The sequence below is a fragment of the Ailuropoda melanoleuca genome, chromosome 14, assembly GCF_002007445.2.
Source record: "Ailuropoda melanoleuca isolate Jingjing chromosome 14, ASM200744v2, whole genome shotgun sequence".
Taxonomy (NCBI): Eukaryota; Metazoa; Chordata; class Mammalia; order Carnivora; family Ursidae; genus Ailuropoda; species Ailuropoda melanoleuca.
Window position 1 is genome coordinate 43584712 of NC_048231.1, and position 20882 is coordinate 43605593.

The 20882-nt window shown below is 42.7% G+C and overlaps 1 protein-coding gene across 6 annotated transcripts in view; it reads left to right on the forward strand.

Moving 5' to 3' along the window:
• LOC100467668 (protein HIRA) overlaps nucleotides 1–20882 on the forward strand; it is an 88420-nt gene that overhangs the window by 37977 nt on the left and 29561 nt on the right. For all 6 annotated transcript variants that reach the window (XM_019801111.2, XM_019801112.2, XM_034642776.1 and 3 more), the window contains 4 exons: nucleotides 1533–1748; nucleotides 2723–2808; nucleotides 7410–7607; nucleotides 8778–8939. In XM_019801111.2, the coding sequence (XP_019656670.1) occupies nucleotides 1533–1748; nucleotides 2723–2808; nucleotides 7410–7607; nucleotides 8778–8939 (662 nt within the window). The remainder of the gene's footprint in view (nucleotides 1–1532; nucleotides 1749–2722; nucleotides 2809–7409; nucleotides 7608–8777; nucleotides 8940–20882) is intronic.

Below are 20882 nucleotides of genomic sequence, written 5' to 3' on the forward strand. Positions count from 1 at the left end.
GCCATGCTCATAGGCCTCCTCCCCTCTGTGCTTTGCTGGGGACAGGGTGGCCCATATGCTCTTCTTCTTCAAGGACTTTGGGAAAGGCCCAGCTTAATGGACCATAGAGTTAGAAAGCAGACGTTTCTATAGATGGGCTTTTGATGACGCTTAGTGAAATGTATTCATTTGTCTGAAAGAAGCCTTATGAAAGCCCAAAGCAGGTGGCCGGCTCTCCCCTTTAAGGTGCAATTACTGGTAGAGGCTCCCTCATAAGCAGTAGGACCTCCCATTATGGTGTAAACCCCTTGGGGGTAGGGGTCTGCCTTGTTGACATACCTAGAATGGCTTGCTCCCCAGGAGTCACTGGCCTGCCTTGTTGACATACCTAGAATGGCTTGCTCCCCAGGAGTCACTGGCCGGTGAAGGGATGAGTGTCTCAATGGCCTCAGGTCTTCTTTCTACCCTGCCACTGTTGTCAGGTATCCTGGGATCGCTGTGCACGCCCCTCCCTCTTGTTGAGTCCTGGTTGGGCCGGCGGGGGTGGGGGGCTACAAAATAATACTGTCTAGCTTACCATTTCCCAGATGGCAGGCAGGGACCCCATGTTTAAGAAACATAGGTAAACTTCTGCCAAACTCTGAATTCTGCCTCCAGATTCCAGGGGAGGGATTGAGGGGAGAAGGGACAGGTAGCAAGGGAGGGAGGTTCCTGGCCACATATAGCACACCAGGCCCTGCAGAAATGGGTCCCAGGTCATCACCTCCCCCTGCCCAAGTATCCTCTGCTATGAGGCATATGTACTATTGGCCTCCGTTGGTCGTTAGCACATCCTTGTATGAATCTGCTTCTCATCACACCAGTCACTCTGATTTGCTGGGGACACACATGTCCTTGCCCACATGGGGTCCTATCTAGCTTGTCGCATGGGACTAATGAGACCTGGGAAGGTGGAGGGAGGGGCCCTGCTCAGAAGGGTCAGGACATGTTGTGGGGCAGCAGGGGCAGAGAAAGATTTCTCTAGATCTGTTTTGCCAGGCCTTCCCTTACTCTAAGACACTGTTAGCAGCCCCATGGCAACTTACAAGCACACGGGGCTGATGACTGCAGACAAGAACAGTGAAAGGAGGATCTGGATTTTAGCATCTGATTCCCCAAAAGTGGGGTCCTTGGAGTGATTTAAGAACCTTACGTTAGCAATTTGATTGTCTTAATTTCAGTTCAGCAAATGTTCATTGTCATTCATTCTGCACCAGACTACGTGGTAGGTATTTGATCAGTTACTCATTCACTTTCATCCCTGGCTCTAGATACACAAGAGGCTGTAAACATTTAGAGAGTGTGTAAGACTTCTCCAGAGTCATCTAGTCAGCCACCGGTAGAATAGGGCGGGAGGTGAGGGAGAGCTGGCACCCAGAGCCCTGGAACCTCTGCCTAGGACTTTTTCTGCTCTTAGACTCAGGAGAGCCAACATGCAGCTCGCCCACGGTGGGCACTAGGCACCACTTTGCTGCTTACAGCTGGTCTGTTGCACTTTTTTCTGCTTCCCCTAGAGCCGCATTCACCAGTCCACGTATGGCAAGAGCTTGGCCATCATGACTGAGGCCCAGCTCTCCACAGCCGTCATTGAGAACCCAGAGATGCTCAAATACCAACGCAGGCAGCAACAACAGCAGCTAGACCAGAAGAGTGCCTCGGCCAGAGAGACGAGCTCAGCTGCCTCAGTTGCTGGCGTCGTCAATGGGGAAAGTCTGGAAGACATTAGGAAGGTAAGGGCTTGGCCCCATTGCACTGAGGACATGGGTACATACCCAGGGACAGAGCAAGGGGAGGATGCAGTCTATTGAACAGAGCACAGAGACAAGTTGTAGGGAGGCAAGTGTATGCTGTGCCTAGAACAGGACCCAGGAGTGAGCCAGTTTGGGGCTACCTGGCCCTATTGCCATCAGCTGCATGAGGTAGTAATGGAGTCTAAAGCACTTTGTCAAAAGCCTCTTTGTCCCAAGAAGCTCTTGAGGAGGTCATCTCTTGTGGGAACTTCCAGACCTCACTTTTAGCCTTTCTAGGAAATTCTTGATACTGAGAACAATAGATTTCAGGTTCTGTCCTTAAGGAGATGTCTGTGGACTCCCCGCTTCTTCCTCTGGAAGCCCATGTCTCACTCTGGAGTAGGGGTGGACATGGGGCAGGAACAGAGCAGGAAATGTCAGGATTACCTGGGGAGCTTAAACCATCTCGAGGAGCTTATGCAGGGTAACAAACCTCCCAAGGTAATTGAGACACAGTGTGTGACTGGGAACCTTTGATTCTATGAGCCTTCAGTGGAACAAATGGCTCTGATGAGAGATCTGCGGATCACAGCTTAGAGACGTGAGTGGCTTGAAGATGCAGGTTTCCTTCATTTGTTCCTTCAATGAGCCCCATAGCTGCTGGGCAGGAGCGACCAGACTGGCACCTGCTCACTTCCCAGGAAGCCTGGCCGGGCCTGCAGTGCTGGTGATGGTGAGCAAGGTGCTGCAGCAAGGTGCCAGAACTTTCTGTCCTTGCTGCTTTACTGTGCAGGAAGTTGAGCACACACCTGACAAAAATGCTTGTTTTTTTGACTCAGTGGCTTAGTTTAGTTGGACCAGAAAGGCCATAGAAAGGGAAATTAAAATTCATTTCCTTGGAAGCCTTATTTTTTGATATGTGGAAATACTTGGCAGAAAATTTTCTATTCATATATGTCACTCTGTTTTGCCAGAATCTTTTGAAGAAACAAGTTGAGACTCGGACAGCAGATGGTCGCAGAAGAATCACGCCTCTCTGCATAGCACAGCTGGACACCGGGTACTTGTTCACTCACCAAACTTTCTGTGGCCTTATCTGGGAGGTCTTCCTCTCTACTTTCACCAGTTAGCACTTTCATAATCCGGGTCTTCACAGGCTCTTTGGCCAATCTGACCCATAGAATCTGGAAATGGGGGAGTTGAGACAAGCTTCCCACCAGCCCCAAAGCCCTATGCTTCCTGCAGAGCCCTTTGCACATTTGACTCATGCAGAAGGTGGGCAGGGAAGAGCCCGTGACAAGCCAGAGGGCAAGGGCGCCTTCACAGGGCCAGTGTGTCCACATGGCCAGCTCTGCTTCATTTTTTGTGGGGCATTGAAGACACCAGGGAGAGAAGTCGGACTGATTTTTTTCTGTTTCATTTTTCCCTTTTATAGCCTTCTATATACACACGGTTGAATAGTAAAAACCCAAAGAAGGACATAAACATTACCCATAATCCAGTCTCTGAGATATAATTACTGTTAACATTTTGGCATCTGTATCTCTGGTCTTTTTTCCCCCACTTGTTCCTGTATCTTGACCTTGCATCCTTTTTAATAAATAGTCCTCTGAAGCATTGGCTTGCTGATTGTCCAGGTTCACGGGCTGTGAATGCACCATGATTTACTTGACCAGCCCCTTCACCGTGGACTTGTAGTTTGTGTCCAGTGTTTTGTGATTGTAAATGAGTCTTTGAGCACACCCATGACTGTTACCTCAGAATACTTCCCAGAAGTGAAATTGCTGGTCAGAGAATAGGGCTCTAAGGCACATTTCCCTGAGGGGGGCAAAGAAGGGGGAAAGTGGACTCAGTCACCATTTGCTGTTGTCTCAGCATCTGTAGTCAGGCTTGCTTTTATATTGGTCATTCTCCCCAAAACAGTGTATGTTGATTCAAAAGATGATAAGGCCCTGCATGAGAGAAATAGACCCCCACTGTCAAAGTGATTCATTCTGGTTTTATACTCATTCAACCAGTCTGCTTAGGGCATCACACACACAGTAGTCCTCTGCATTTTGCAGTTGTTCATCTGTGAGCTGTCCTAAATCTTCCTTGAGGTCTGAAGAGACCTTCAGTCATATGATATGCTGATCTGACCTCATGTTAGAGTGTGCAGGTTCTGAGGCCCTGGAGTTTAGAGACCTGACCAGATGGAGCCAGAGCCAAGTCTCCTGACTCTTCCCGGAGAGTGGGTTTCCTTTGATCAAGGCGTTTTCCCATTGTTAACCTACTAGTGCTTTGAACACTGACGAGCTTATGGGAGTGAGGGTCCCGGAGGTGATGATGATGGTGGTACTTTTCTTCTGTGGATCCTTTCAGGTCTTACTTGATGAGGAGACAGAGGTGGTAGGTGGCTTTCTACCTGACCTTAAACCAACTTTCTGCCACAGGGCACATATTTCTGGCACCAGAACTTGATTCTTTTGGTCTTAAAGGCATTTTTGCCCTCTTGATTCTTATGTTAAAACAAGTAGCAATAGAATAGGTAATGATTAGCTTAGCTAATCAAGCAAGAAAAGAAGAAGCGCAAGTATTTTAAATGGAAATAATCACAGATAAAGAATGAGTCAAAAGTTTGAAAGACTTCTTTACTGGATTCTGTGCAAATAAATTTGAAAGTAGATGATTTTGAGGAAAATAAGATTATAAAAACTGAAGAAAATCTATATACCTGAATTATTATAGAAGAAATAGAGGACACTATCACAGAGCTAACCTACCAAAAGCCGCCAGACTAAGAAGGTATCACAGGGAAATTCTTTTTTTTTTTTTTTTTAAGATTTTATTTATTTATTTTACCGAGAGAGAGACAGCCAGCAAGAGAGGGAACACCAGCAAGGGGAGTGGGAGAGGAAGAAGCAGGCTCCCAGCGTAGGAGCCTGATGTGGGGCTCAATCCCAGAACTCCGGGATCACGCCCTGATCCGATGCAAGACGCTTAACGACTGAGCCACCCAGGCGCCCCCACAGGGAAATTCTAATAAAGTTTTGTTCTGATCATTCTAATACTATTTAAAATACACCAGTGCATAGAAAAAAAAAGGAAAACTTGCAAAACCTTTTTTGAAATGAACATAATATTTACATCAAAAACATGACAAAGATGTAACATAATAAATGCCTGATGAGTCTCATTTCTGAACATCAGTGCAAAAATGCTGAAAATAGTAACAGAAACTTATAGTGTGTTACATTGCTAATACACTATGACCATAGTAAGGTTGATTTCAGGAAAGCAAGATGGTTCAAATTTGGGGAAACTTAATTTCCTTCTACATGTCAAAAGATCAAAAGAAATACATGATCATCTCCACAAATGCTTAGGAGACATTTTTACTAAATTCAACATTGTTCTGATTTAAAATTTAGTTAAATATGAATAGATGGATACTTCCTTAATTTGATAAAAAGTACCTTTTTTTAAAGTAAATTCAAAAACTAAACAAGTGCCCTCACTTGTTGACTATACTTTAACATTGTTCTGGAGGTCCTAGCTCATACAGTTAGTCAAGAGAAAGAATAAATTGGAAGGGAGGTGGTAAAATGTAACATTATTTAAAGACGGTATTATCTACAAGAGAATCAACTGGGAAAACTGCCGTAAATAATAAAAGAAGACAATAAGATGACTGGATACAACCGATCAAGTAGCAGCAACCACCTTTAGAAGATAAAAAGGAAGAAATCACTTTCACAAATGCAATACCTAGGATGTAACAAGAAATGTAGATCTTTATGAAGAAAAAATTTAATACTGAGAGAACTAAAAGAAAATTCAAAAAAACTAGAAATGCATACCCGTGTTTTCCCTAGGATGACTCAACATCATAAGATGATAGATTGCTCTCAACATGAGCCCATACAAATAACTAACAGGAGTTTTCAAAATTAGGCTGACTCTAAATTTATGTGGAAAAATAAGTAAGAATAGCTAAAATATTTCTGAAAAAGAAAATCAGAGAAGACTAGCTCCACCAGAAATTAAAACTTACAAACTATAATAAAATGGATGCTAACACATGACGGAGGAATGGGATACAATGGAAAATCCAGAAGTAAGCCCAAATGTGTATGGGAATTTTAAAGGTGCATTTTGCATCAGTGATGAAACATCAGCTAATCTAATAAATGGGAGTCAGGACTACCTACCCTCTAGAAACAAAGTTGGATCCCTACCTCACAACTTAAAATTAGATACGTTCTGAACAGCTCAGCGATTTTTTTTTTAATATTTAACTTTTTTGTTGTTTAAAATTTTAGAAGAATAAATTTTTATGATCGGGTAAAAAAAAGTCATTTTTAAAAATGGCATAAAATTCAGACTACAGAAAAATAATGTTTTGGGGGCAAGGAAAATTGTACGATAAATAGTCAAAGCACAGCATCGTAGGGGCGCCTGGCGGGCTCAGTCAGAAAATCACGCAGCTCTTAACCTAGGGGCTGTGAACTCAAGCTCCATGATCGTTGTAAAGATTACTTAAAAATAAAATCTTAAAAAAAAAAATCTTAGGGAAAGTACTTCTTGCTCATATAAGGAATTTTTTAGGTAGGTAAATGGTCTTGCAGTCAATAATAAAGACCAGTACCAGATAGAAAATACACAAAGAATATAAACCGTTCACCAAAAAAGGAAATCAAATGCTTCTATGTGAACAAATTTCAATCTCATATCAAAATAATTGCAAATTAAAACTACAGTAAGGTACTGCTTTTCAACAGATTGTCAAGTGTCAAGTATGAAGAAATTTGGTAAGACTGTTGGTGAGGGTTTGGGGAAATAAGCACTCTCATATGTAGCTGGAATTTAAACCTCCAAGGAAGGCACTTTGGAACTATTAAAGCAGAACTCATTAACGAACATTCCATCTGCTGCTGCAATTCCACTTCCCAGAATTTATCCCATGTAATATGTGAAACAACTAGTGCAGTGACGATTGTGATAGGGAGTATTTTTGAGCAGCTACTGTATGTTCTGAGTGTGTGCTACACTGACCACATTAGTTCTGACCTCATGGGGAGGTTCCTGTCACTTTCCGTTTTGCAGTTAGAAACCTGAAGCACAGAGTGGTTGCAGTGCCCAAGGTCCCAGAACTTGTGTATAGCAAATGAGTGAGACCTGGCTGGACTGGCCTAGGACCCTTAGCCTTAGCATTGCAGTATCTTGCCTCCTGTTACAGCAGTGTTTTTTACAGAAAAAGCTGAGCGACAGCCCTGGCATTCCTCAGTAGAGGCTGGTTAGGTAAATTATGGTATATCCATACAGCCCATAATGAAAGGGAGTTTTGCTCTGTGTGCTGCATTTCATGAGTTCTGAGACACATGTTTGCACATTTTAGCATCTCTGAAATCAGAGTACATTTTATTATCAGTGGCATCTAACAATTACATTTGGTAGTAATTTTTTCTTTCTTAATGGTACATAAAGTACCAGTTCATCTTAGATTCAATTACACCTAGCATATGACATAATTTTAGTTTTCTTTTTACTTTTCTGTAACTTTGCACATTTTCTTCCACAAAAATACTTCATCTTTGGACCAAGAAAAAAATTACTTCAAACATAGAAAGTACTTGATGTGGTGTCTTAATTTCCCAGGCTGATTTTTGTTCTTGACAACAGGGACTTCTCCACGGCATTCTTTAACAGCATCCCACTCTCGGGCTCCCTGGCGGGCACCATGCTCTCCTCTCATAGCAATCCACAGCTACTGCCACTGGACTCCAGTACCCCCAACTCCTTTGGCGCCTCGAAGCCCTCCACAGAGCCTGTGGCTACAACTGGCGCCAGGCCGGCTGGTGATACTGTCAGTAAGGACAGGTGAGTGGGCATGCCAAGGCTTGCTCCTGTCCCTGGGGAAAGTTCAGATTTGGACACAGTTCCACTGACACTTCATGGCTCCTTCAATAAAAAAAAGAGATGCTTGATTGTTTTTCTGAGGGCCTGCTTGGGAGGGAGACCTTGTTCAGGTGAGTCTCTGATGCACAGGACCATAAGGACTTTACCTCCTGGGGAAAGATGCAGTCCCAAGATGTGCTCCTAAGGGTGGGAACTGGCCAGGGACACATCACCTGCTGCAGGGTCAGCCCCACCTTTTGACACTTATGCACTGGAAGTGGCTTAGGCCCTCACTGCACGGTCAGGAGCATTGCTACACCAGTCATCTTAGGAAGGGGATCTGGGGAAGGACAGACAGCTCCAGATCTGTGAGACATTTTAACAGTTGGCCCTGCAGGTCCTGGGAGAGAAGGAGGGGGCTCCCAGATGCCTGCCAGGTGTCTTCTCTGGGGTCCAGGCAGGTGGATGTGGTCAGTAGGAGGCCCAGTGGCTTTGGGACTCAGCACATGTGATGTGCTTAGGCATGGGGGAAAGCTTGCAGGCTCAAACCTAGGCCTCTCCTGTGGAGAAGACAAGGGCTATGGGGTGTGCACTTGGAGGAGCGTATGAAGAATGCATAATTGCCAAGGTAAGATGAGGGGGCCACCCAGGCCACAGTGTGTTTGGCTGAGGATGAAGGCCAGGAATAAACAGTGGTTTCAGGACTCGGGGGGGGGGGGGGGGGTTGCGGGGGGGGGCGGGGGGGGGGGGGGGACTTCTCTCATTAGACCATTTGTTGAAGCAGGAAAAGCTGGTGGTTTGGAGTGGAGATGCTGTATTCGGGTTGTGGATATATGGCTGTATGGTGAGAAAAAAAGGGTTGTAAGAACCACTTTCTAGGCCCATGGTACGCCCAGAAGCTCTCAGAACAATGCAGTGGGGCACATATGAGTGCATTGCTCATGGCCTTCTCAGATAGCCAGACTTCCAGATTTTAACACATGAAAATATTAAAGAAATAGGAGTATTAGATTACATCTTGAAATTGGGTTTATATAACTTTGATACTTGTTCCCCTTTTAGTTGGCTCCAAGTAACACAAATCTGGGGCTCCCAAATGCTTGATGGGTTGTGCTTGACATGCTCTCCCATCTTTTCACCCCCCACCCCCAGTGTGAATGCTACCTCTACTCCTGCTGCATCGTCACCCTCCGTGTTAACAACCCCATCCAAGATTGAACCCATGAAAGCATTTGACTCCCGATTCACTGAGCGGTCCAAAGCCACGCCAGGTGCTCCTGCCTTGACCAGTGTGACTCCAACAGCCGTGGAAAGGTAGGTGGTGGCTGTGTGGGGGCCCCGAGAGACCAGGGAGGGTGCAGTTTCAGCCAGCAGTGCAGTGCTGCTTTCCCACCAAGCAGCCTGCCTTCCCATGTAGGACCAGACTCTGGTCCCTCTGTACTCAGGAGCCTCTGGGTCTAAGGAGAAAGGAGCAGCTTTTTCAAGTGGGAAGATGGTGGGAAGGAGCTTTGGGGGCCACAGAACAGGCATAAAGGACAATGAAGGCAATGACACCAGGGCTGGTCAGTGCAGAGGCTATGCTGAGAATAAGGTGGTCATTTGAATAGAGACCAGAGTTTGCCCAGAAGAGGAGCAGGAGATTGACTCTGATCCTGTTGCACCATGGAAGTAATGGCCTCCTCAGACGTTGACCAGGCGTTCGGGAGCTTGAGATAAAAGTGATAGAGGAGAGGTTTTTATGAAATTAGGCTTCTGAGCTCTTCCAGGCTCTATGCCACTCGCCCATTCTCTGCACCTTGCTTAGCACACAGCAACCAAGCCATGTAGGATGTAGTCTATTTCTTAGAATCGCAGGAGTCCTCTTGTGGCCAGAGCAGGTGTGTTTGTTGGCACAGAACTTTTCTGATTCTTGGGGAACATATTCTCACCCCCATGACCATGAACCCACCACGACACAGAGCTCACTGCATAGCCAGTGAGGTGGGGGCTGAGGGAGTTAGAGGTGGGCTGGGCCAGCTTCCTACGGAGGGGCCAAGGGCTTAAGTGATGTCCTCTTGGGGTTACACTCCACCTTGAGGCGAGAGGGGCTCAGCAGCCCTTTGCCACTATCAGCCAGATTCAGGGACATTGGTCACAGACTCTTCAGTAGCCACACAACCAGCAGGTGCTTAATGAAGGGAGCATTTGTGATGAGACCTGATCTTGCAGTAGATGATGTCTTGAAGCTAAAGCTATAGTACACTGTCCCCAGGACTTGACTCATGATTTCAGAATTGCTTATCTGATCAGTATTTGTTCTCCTTGGAGAACAGCCTCTGGAAACCAGCATGGGAGGACTCTCTCTTCAAGTCAGTTGCTGCATCTATGACCTTGGTGTGGGACCTTGTGTTTTTGTTTTTTGGTTTTTGTTTTGTTTTGTTTTTTATGTTATGTTAGTCACCATACAGTAGTACATCGTTAGTTTTTGATGTAGTGTTCCATGATTCATTATTTGCGTTTAACACCCAGCGCTTGTTACAACAAATGCCCTCCTTAATACCCATCACAGGGCCAACGCATTCCCCCACCCCTCTCCCCTCTGAAACCCTCAGATTGTTTCCTGGAGTCCATAGTCTCTCATGGTTCATCTCCCCCTCTAATTTCCCCCCCTTCTGTTTTCCCTTCCTTCCCCTAATGTCCTCTGTGCTATTCCTTATGTTTCACATATTAGTGAAACCATATGATAATTGTCTTTCTCTGCTTCGCTTATTTCACTTAGGATGAGCCTCTCCAGGTCCATCCATGTCGATGCAAGTGGTGGGTGTTCATCCTTTCTGATGGCTGAGTTCGTTGTATATGTGAACCACATCTTCTTTATCCATTTGTCTGTTGAAGGGTATCTTGGCTCCTTCCACAGTTTGGCTACTGTGGACATTGCTGCTATGAACATTGGGGTGCATGTGGCCCTTCTTTTCACTACATCTGTATCTTTGGGGAAAATACCCAGTAGTGCAATTGTTGGGTCATAGGATAGCTCTATTTTTAACTTTCTGAGGAACCTCCATACTGTTTTCCAAAGTGGCTGTACCAGCTTGCATTCTCACCAACAGTGTAAGAGGGTTCCCCTTTCTCCACATCCTCTCCAACATTTGTTGTTTCTTGCCTTGTTAGTTTTTACCATTCTGGTGTAAGATGGTATCTCAACGTGGAACCTTGTATTCAACTCTGTAGTGTGATCATGCCTATTTTCATATACAGATATTCCATGTGATCTCTTTATCTAGCAGTTTCTCTGTCCAGCAGTATGGAGGATCTGAAAACTTTCCTGCTGCTCAGTACTTTGAAATGGTGGGTGAACTGTAATACATATCCCTAAAACATGTAACCAGTTCATGAGAAAGTAAGGGAAGTCCCCAGGAGCCCAAATCTAAGGGTGTTAAACAAAAACCAGAGCAGTGGGCGGGGCCACACTGTGGGTGTTGGGCTGGGGGTTTTACTGACACAGTGACCTTGAGTTTTAATGGCCACATGGATTCAAGACCAGGCCTTGGGCCTGAGCCATGTAGGGGGTTGGAACTAAGACACTACCATTAAGCCAAGCTGCTTGAGAAAGTACACCTCCAGTGAGGGAGAGGACAGAAAAAACCTGAAGGGTAGCACGAGAACATGGCCAAAAAGTTGAAATGTCTCAGCCAGTGCTCAGGGTTAGGAAAACAGACTGTATAGCCACAGACCTGCCTTCCTGTGGATTGGGGATGTTTAACACTACCCAGGTCATGTGGAAACCAAGTGAAGAAATGAACACAAAAGGAGATTTTGGCCTAATTAACACCCAGAGGCACTTGGCAAAACTGATGCAAACCTCCCCTGCCAGCGACACTTCCCTGACCCCAAGATGTACAGCAGTCCCACTGTTGAAGCACTGCCGAAAAGGGGCTCAAAATCCAAAGTAACAAAACACACGAAGAAACAGTACATTACACACAAATGTCAGGAGACATAATGATGAACAGGTTTAGACCTTTTTTATAAATTTGATCATAGATCAGAGAATTGCCAGATAAAGACTATAAAATAAATATGCTTAAATAATCAAAGATATTTGAAAGATAGAACAGAAAATGTGAGGAAAGTCTAATATACCATCCCATATACAAAAATTAACTCAGAGTGGGTCAGAGAACTAACTGTAAGAGCTAAAACTTTAAAACTCTTAGAAGAAAACAGATGTAGATCTATATGACCCTGGATTAGGAAACGTTTTCTTAGATATAATACCTAAAGCACGAGCAACTAAAGAACTAAACTAAAATCAACTAAAAAATTTAGGATCCAAAACTTATAAAGAACTTACAATTCAACAATAAAAAGACTAGTAATCCAATTAAAAAATGAACAAAGGATTTGAATAGAAATTTCTCCAAAAATATACAAATGACCGATAAGTGCATAAAAAGACTCTCAATGTCATTAGTCATCAGGGAAATGCAAATTGGAAACCACAATGAGATACCGCTAGGATGGCTATAATCAAAAAGTCATAAATGTTGGTGAGGGACGCCTGGGTGGCTCAGTCAGTTAAGCGTCTGCCTTCAGCTCAGGTCATGATCCCAGGGTCCCCACTCAGCAGAAAGCCTGCTTCTCCCTCTCCCTCTGCCTGTCACTCCCCCTGCTGTGCTCGCTCACGCTCTCTCTCTCTCTCTCTCTCTCTCTCTCTGTCAAATAAATAAATAAATAAATCTTAAAAAATATATATTAAGAAGTGTTGGTGAGGATGGGAAGAAATCAGAACCCTCCTAAATTGCTGCTGAGTTTATAAAATGATTCAGCTGCTTTAGAACACAATCTAGCAATTTCTGAAAGAGTTATAAACAGAGTTACCATGTGACCCAGCGATTTCATACCTACATATATACCTAAGAGAACTGAAAACATATATTCATGTAAAAATTTGTATACAAATGGTCACATCAGTATTACTCATAATAACCACAAAGTAGAAACAACCCAAGTGTCTATCAATTGATGAATGGATAAACAAAATGTGGTATACCCATTCAATATATTATGTGGCAATAAAAAGGAGTAGAGTACTTATACATGCTGCCACACATACAGGCTTTGAAAACATTATATGTTAAATGAAGGGAGCCAAAAGACCACATGTTGTTTGATTCTGTTGATATGAAATGTCCAGAATAGACAAATCTATGGAGACAGAAAGTAGGTTAGTGGTTACCGGGGATGAGGGAAGGGGAGGTTGGGAGTTTCTTTTTGGGATTATGAAGATGGATTGGTGTTAGATAGTGGTGATGGTTGCATAACCTTACAAATACACTAAAAACTACTGAATTTTGTACTTTAAAATATTGAATTTTGTGGTATGTGATTTATGGCTCAAAAGTAATAATGTACCGTCAAGAAAGACCAGATAGATTTGTAAATAAACCAAAAATTACATACATACATTTATTTATTTATTTATTTATTTATTTATGTAAGGAGAGGGAGATACCCAAAAATTACATACATACGTACATTTATTTATTTATTTAGAGAGGGAATGGGGAGAGGGAGATACCCAAAAATTACATTCATTCATTCATTTAGAGAGGGAGTGGGGAGAGGGAGAATCTTAAGCAGGCTCCATGCCCAGCATGGAGCCCAACACAGGGCTCAATTTCACAACCCAGAGATCATGACCTGAGCTGAAATCAAGAGTCCGACGGAGCCACCCAGGCGTCCCTCAAAAATTACTTTTAAAAAAGAAAATAAAAATCATTGTAATTGAAGAGCCACAGAGAGCATTAGCAACAGCAGATAAGACCCAGCTGAATAGAGCATTACATCTGAGGAACTGACTGATGCAGAGGCAAGGAAGTGGAACTTAAGGAAGAGAATCTAGTGATAAGAGGACAGACAGTAAGGACAGTGTGCACCTAGCAAGAGTTCCCCCCAAGAGGCGCTGCTGTGGGGTAGTTGTCAAGAGGAAGTGGCTGATACTTTACGGGCTTAACTCAAATGTTGAAACCTCAGTTTGGAAATGGAGTGAGGTCTGAAAAGAAATAAGGAAAACTAAATCCCCACCTTAGAGAAACTAAGAGCACCATAGACAGGAATTCCTTCTTTTTGTTGAGGAAAGCACCCCCCATTTGTCTAATAGGTTTCTGTGACCTTTGTCATACTATTTTCTGTCTCTTGGGGAATACAAACCCTGATTGGGGAAGCACATGGGATACCCCTTGAATTAGGCTGCTAGAAAGCAAAGTCTGACAGCATGATCTGGTTCCTCCACAGCTGTTCCCTAAGGTCTCACAGGACCTTTCAGCCATACTTACAGCTCCAGGAACAACTGTAGAATAAGGGAACAGCAAGTTTGTCATTCACTTGAAAATGGCAGTGAGTGAGCATTCACTTAGGGCTGAGTTTCCTGCTTCTAAGGCAGTTAGGAACATTTGGTAAGACTCTAAGAGCCTGGTGCTAAATTTTAAGGAGTTATGGTTGGATCCTCATATGAGGAAAACAGAATAAACTAAAGCACAGTATCATTAATAAAAGCTTTACAGAAAATGCAGCTTATTTTTTTTTAAGATTTTATTTATTTGACAAAGAAAACAAGAGAGCACAAGCAGAGAGAGAGAGGGAGAAGCAGGCTTCCCACCAAGCAAGGAGCCCAATGTGGGGCTCGATCCCAGGACCCTGGGATCCCAACCAAAGACAGTTGCTTAACCGACTGAGCCACCCAGGTGCCCAAAATTGCAGCTTTCTTGAAACGGCTGTTTCTTGTAACCCTTTAAATCACCCATCAGTGGAGGTCTTCCTTTGGGGGCACAGTGTCATGCATAGTTAGGAGCAGCACTCAGCCATACACTCTGAGGCTGTCCTAACTCCCCACTTTGTGGTGGGGTGATCTTAAGCAAGACACATAGTCTTTCTCAGCCCATCTTCGCCTTAGGCAGAATGGCTCTCTGAGGAGCACCTAACTCATAGGAGATATATCTTGAGGACTGAAGAGGAAGGGAGTGCCTATAAAACTATATCTTGATCCTGGTCTCACCGTGAGCAGCACATATCAGTTCCTGCTGTTACTCCTTCATTATACCACATGGTGGTTTGGCAGTTTGATCTCTGCAACCTGACTGGTACTTCTTTGCCAAGAGTGTTAGGTGAGTCGGGGGCCTAATGCTAGCCTCCCAGGTGCGGGGTGACTGTCCTAGTTGAACCTGTGGGTGGGTCCTCTACTTCACCCTGCCTTAAGGCTGTGCATCAGTAAAAGGCAGGGGGCAGGGCGGGGGGGGGTCCAAGTTGGCCTGTGCAGGCAGAACCTAGGATGGAGCCTATTTGTAAGTGGGGCATCTCTGGCCAGCTGTGCTCTTCCTCAGCAGATATCTGGATCTGCGGGAAAACTGCTATAGATCCATAGCCTGGTGCTCCTAGGGGTACTGGATGACCTCTGGTACAGGCCTACACAGGCTGGGAAGTGCAGTTTTCAGTGGGTTCCTAGCCTTAAGAGCCCTGACTGGGATGTCAGGTAGAGGCAGAAGGTGGGGGGACTTCCGAGGGCTTTCAAAGAAGTCTCAGGCATAGAGAGTGATATAGCCTGAGCTAGGGCAGTGCTAACCAAAGTGAGGTTCATGCACTGGTATTGAGCTTAGAAAGTGATCAAGTAGTCAGAAGCTTATATGGCAGTTTGACATTGCTATGACATTCTTATTGTATTTTATAAAACCATAATTATACAAAAGTCTAAAAAGTCTAGAAAAGATTTTGGGAAACACTAACTTAGGGTTTCTAGAACATGAAGCTACATGCTGTAGGGCATGTGAAGAATGGGGAGCAGGCCCTTTGGTTTCAGAGCAGAACCAGGACTTTCTGGGTTTTCCCAGTTCTGTATATGGGTACAGATGGAAAGAGTTCAGGATTTGTAGACCCTGGTGTGCCTATCTACCTTTCTATAACCTAGGACTACCACTAGGAAGAACAGCAGAAGACATTGCCCAAAGGAGGGGCTAACAGTCCTGGGGCCCATGCTCACACTCTCTGGTTAGCAGAGAGAATGCAAGCAGGTATGAGGGCTCTCAGACTCTAGGCTGGAATGTAATTCACCATGAACTTCTTTTTTTTTTTAAAGATTTTATTTATTTATTCGACAGAGACAGCCAGCGAGAGAGGGAACACAAGCAGGGGGAGTGGGAGAGGAAGAAGCAGGCTCATAGCGGAGGAGCCTGATGTGGGGCTCGATCCCAGAACGCTGGGATCACGCCCTGAGCCGAAGGCAGACGCTTAACCGCTGTGCCACCCAGGCGCCCCTCACCATGAACTTCTTGAGGAAAGGTGTTCAGTGATGTTGTCTGACCCAGGGATTCTATCATGTCCAGAGATATCTGTTGTAGCGTTTACCCAACTGCCTCAAAAGGGAAGTGTTGAGGAAATAAGCTGTTGATTTTGTAGCCCCTAATTAACATCTATGACAGCTGAAATACTATGGAAAAATAGTTCAGATGGCATGTTTTTTGAAAACAACAGGACATGAAGTTGTATTAAAGTGTAATTGCAATATGAATAAAGACAATCAGAAATGAAAGAAGGGTGTTACTACTGACTACAAAAATAAAAAGGATGAAGGTATTGTATTTAATTGCATGCCAATAAATTAGATAACTTAAATGAAATGAGAAACTCCTAGAAAGATAGGAACTACCAAAACTAACACAAGAAGAAACAATCTGAATAGACCTATAACAAATGAAGAGTTTGAATTAGTAATCAAACAATAACCTACAAAGAAAAGCCCAGGCCCAGGCGGCTTTACTAATTTATTCTACCAATCAATTAAAAAATTAATGACAATTCTTCATAAACTCATAAAAAATAGGAGAGGGGGCACCAGGCTGGCCAAGGCAGTGGAGCATGCAACTCTTGATCTCAGGGTTGTAGGTTCAAACTCCACATTGGGTGTAGAGATTACATAAAAATAAAATCTTTAAAGGAAAAAAAATAGAGAACATTTCTCAACTCATTCTCTGAGGCCAGTATCATCAGGATACCAAAAGCAGACAAAGATATCACAGAAAAGAAAACTACAGCATTTCTTACAAATAAGGACACAGAAATCCTCAAAACTACAACATTTTTTTTTTTTAAATCATGCACAGCAACTGAGATTTATCCCAGAAATACAAGGTTGGTTCAACATATGGAAATCAGCTAATGTAACATACTACATCAATAGAATAAAAACATCCCCCGTAATTGAATCTAGCACCCATTCATGACCTAAACCAATAACACACTAGGAATAGAATGGAACTCCCTCAATATAATAAAAGGACATCTTTGAAAAACCCACACAACTAAGATCATACTGGTAAAAGACTGGATGTTTTCCCCCTAAGGAAAATGAACGAGAACAAGACAAGGATGTCAGCTCTTGCCATTTCTGTTTAACACTGTACTAAAGTTTCTAGGCTAAATGACTTCAAGATTGCAAGATACAAGATCAATATACAAAAATCAGTTATATTTCTATATGCTTGTAAAGAACAACCCCCCCCCCCAAAAAAAGAACTTAAGAAAACAGTTCTATTTACAATAGCACAGAAAAGAATAAAATGTTTAGGAATAAAATTATCAAAAGAAATACAGCATGAAAATTAATACTTTGGAAACTACAACACATTGTTGAAAGAAATTAAAGACCTAAATAAATGGAAAGACATTCCATTGGATGTCTTAATATTGTTAAGATGGCAGTAGCCCCCAAACTGATTTACAGATTCAGTGCAGTCCTTTGCAAAGTTCCATCTGGCTTCTTTTTATTTTATTTTATTTTTTTAAAGATTTTATTTATTTATTTGACAGAGATAGAGACAGCCAGTGAGAGAGGGAACACAAGCAGGGGGAGTGGGAGAGGAAGAAGCAGGCTCATAGCGGAGGAGCCTGACGTGGGGCTCGATCCCATAACGCCGGGATCACGCCCTGAGCTGAAGGCAGACGCTTAACCACTGTGCCACCCAGGTGCCCCTCCATCTGGCTTCTTTTTAGAAATTGAAAAGTTGATCCCAAAGTTCACATGGGAACTCAAGGGCCCCCAAATAGCTGAAAGAGTCTTGGGGAAAAAGAGCAAAGTTGGAGAACTCACACTTCCTGAGTTCAAACTTTAGTACAGAGCAATAGTAAGACAGTGTGGTACTAGCACAAGGCTAGACATGTAGATCAGAAGAATAGAACTGAATCCTAAAATAAACTCACTTTGTTTGCAGTCAGTTGATTTTCAGCAAGGGTGCCAAGACCATTCAGTGGATGGAGAAAGAAGAGTCTTACCAACAAATGTTGCTGGGACAGCAGGATATCCACATATGCAAAAAAATAAGTTGGATCCTTACTTCATACTGCATACAAAAATTAACTCAAAATCAGTCAAAGAACTAAATTGAAGAGCCAGATTACAAAACTCTGTGTGACTTTGGATTTGTTCATGGATTCTTAGATACGACAGCAAAATCACAAGTAATCAAAGAAGAAGTAGATAAATTAGATTTCGTTAAAATTTAGAACTTTTGTGCTTTAAAGGAGATCATCAAGATGGTGGGGAAAAACTGTAGAACTGGAGAAAATATTTGCTAATCCTATATCTAATAAAGGACTTGTGTCTAGAATACAAGTACTCTCATACAACTCAGTAATAGACTAATGATGCAATTTTTAAGTGGGCCAAGGATTTAAATAGGCGTTTTTAAAAATATGATATAGGGGCGCCTGGGTGGCACAGAGGTTAAGCGTCTGCCTTTGGCTCAGGGCGTGATCCTGGCATTCTGGGATCGAGTCCCACGTCAGGCTCTTCTGCTGTGAGCCTGCTTCTTCCTCTCCCACTCCCCCTGCTTGTGTTCCCTCTCTCGTTGGCTGTCTCTATCTCTGCCGAATAAATAAATAAAATCTTTAAAAAAAAATAAAAATAAAAATATGATATACAAGGGGCACCTGGGTGGCTCAGTCGGTTGAGCATCCAACTCTTAATTTCAGCGCATGTCATGATCTCAGGGTCCTGGGATCAAGCCCTGCATCGGGCTCCATGCTCAGTGGGGATTCTGCTTGGGATTTTCTTTCTCTCTCTCTCTCTCTCTCTCCCTCTCCCTCTCTCCCTCTCTCCCTCTCTCCCTCTCCCTGCTCACAATCTCTCTCTCTCTAAAATAAATAAAATCTTTTTAAAAGATGTGATATACAAATAGCTAATAAGCAAATGAAAAGATACTCAACATTATTAGCTATTGGGGAAATACAAGTAAAACCACAAGATTCTACTTCGCACTGCTAAGAAATCAAAAGATAAATAATAAGTGTTGGCATTAATGTGATACGCTGCTGGTGGGTATACAAAATGGTACAGACACTTTGGAAAATAATCTGGCAGTTCCTTAAGTTAAACGTGGCCTTAACATTTGACATAAGAATTTCAGTCCTGGTAAAAACACCCAAGAAAAACGAAAACATGCCTACACAAATAACTTTGACATGAATGTTCATATCAGCATTTTTTACAATAGCCAAAAGCTTGAAACCAACCAAACATCTATTAGCTGAAGTATGGGTAAGCAAGGTGTGGTTATCCATACAATGAAATATTATTCAATCATAAAATACAATCTACAGCACGAATGAACCTTGAAAACATGCTGAGTGAAAGAAACCAATCCTGGATATCTCATATTCTGTGATTCCATTTATAGAAGATGTCCAGAATGGCGACATCTATGGAAATACAAAGGAGATTAGTGGCTTCCCAAGCTGTGGTGAATGGGAGAATTGGTTGGGGGAAATGGTTATAACCAAGAGGTATAGGGTTTCTTTTTTGAGATGATGAAAGTATTCTGAAATTGCTGTAGTGATTGTTGCACAACTTTGTGAAGACACCAAGAACTATTGAATTGTATACTTTAAATTCATGAGTTGTATGGTATGTGGGTTACATCTCAGTAAAGCTATTACCAAAAATAAATGCATTACACACATAACATACATACATATATGTACACATACACATATACACAGATTGCAATGGAGAAGTGCAAGAAAATGCATGAGATACTGACTATGTTTCTATGTCAGCAGCACCTAGGACTTCTAAGTGGAGTTTTTTATAGGCTTGTGTTTTGAAAACTTCCAGACCTTCAGCAACGTTAAACATCTTTGTACCCTTCACCTAGATTCACCAGTTTTTGTCGCTTTTACCAGTTTTGATTTTACTTTTACTCTACAACATGATGGAAACACAACACTTCTCTCCTTCCTGCTGTGAGTCACTTCCTAAGCAAGGATGTTCTCCTACATAATCACATTCCATTATCACACTCTAGTAGGTATTTAGTCCTACATGTTAAAGGTTTTTTTTTTAATTTTATGAAGTACTGTCCATCATTTAGTTTTCTCTTTGTGTTATACAGCTGTATGTGTTTTGACAAATGAATGATGTCTTGTGTCCAGCATTATAGCATAAGTATAGCATACAGTATAGCACAGTAATTTCACCTCTCTAAATATCCCTTGTACTTTAGCTATTCATCCCTCCCTTCCTCTTCCCTGAACACCTGACAATCACTGAACTTTTTACTGCCTCCATAGTTTTGCCTTTTCTAGAATGTTGTATAATTGGAATCATACCGTATATACCCTTTTCTAATGGGTGTGTTTCACTTAGCAATGTAATGTTCTTACATGCATTTTCATGGTTTGATAGCTCATTTCTTGTTATTACCAACTAATATTCCATTTTATGGATAAACCATAGTTTATCCATTCCCCCTTTGAAGGACACCTTGATTGCTTCCATTTTGGGGAAGTTATGTATAAACATTATATAAGGCTGCTGTGAACATTCATATGTAGGTTTTTTTGTGAATAAATGTACTCAACTCAGTTGGGTAAATACCTAGGAGTGCAGTCGCTAGGTTGTGTGATGAGACTAGGTTTAGCTTTGTAAGAAACTGCCAGACTGTCTTTTGCAATGACTGCATTTCCACCAACAATGAATGAGTTCATTTGATTCACATCCTTGTCCACATTTGTTGTAACTTTTTTAGATTTTAGCCATTCTAATAAGTGTTGAGTGATCTCTTACTGTTTTTATTTTCAGTTCCCTGATTTTCACTTCTAATGTTGACCGTCTTTTCATATGCTTATTAGCCAACTGGATCTTCTTTGGTGAGGTGCCTGTTTAGATCTTTTTATTTTTTAGATTAGGTTGCTTGTTTTCTTACTGTCAAGTTCTACAAATTCTTTATA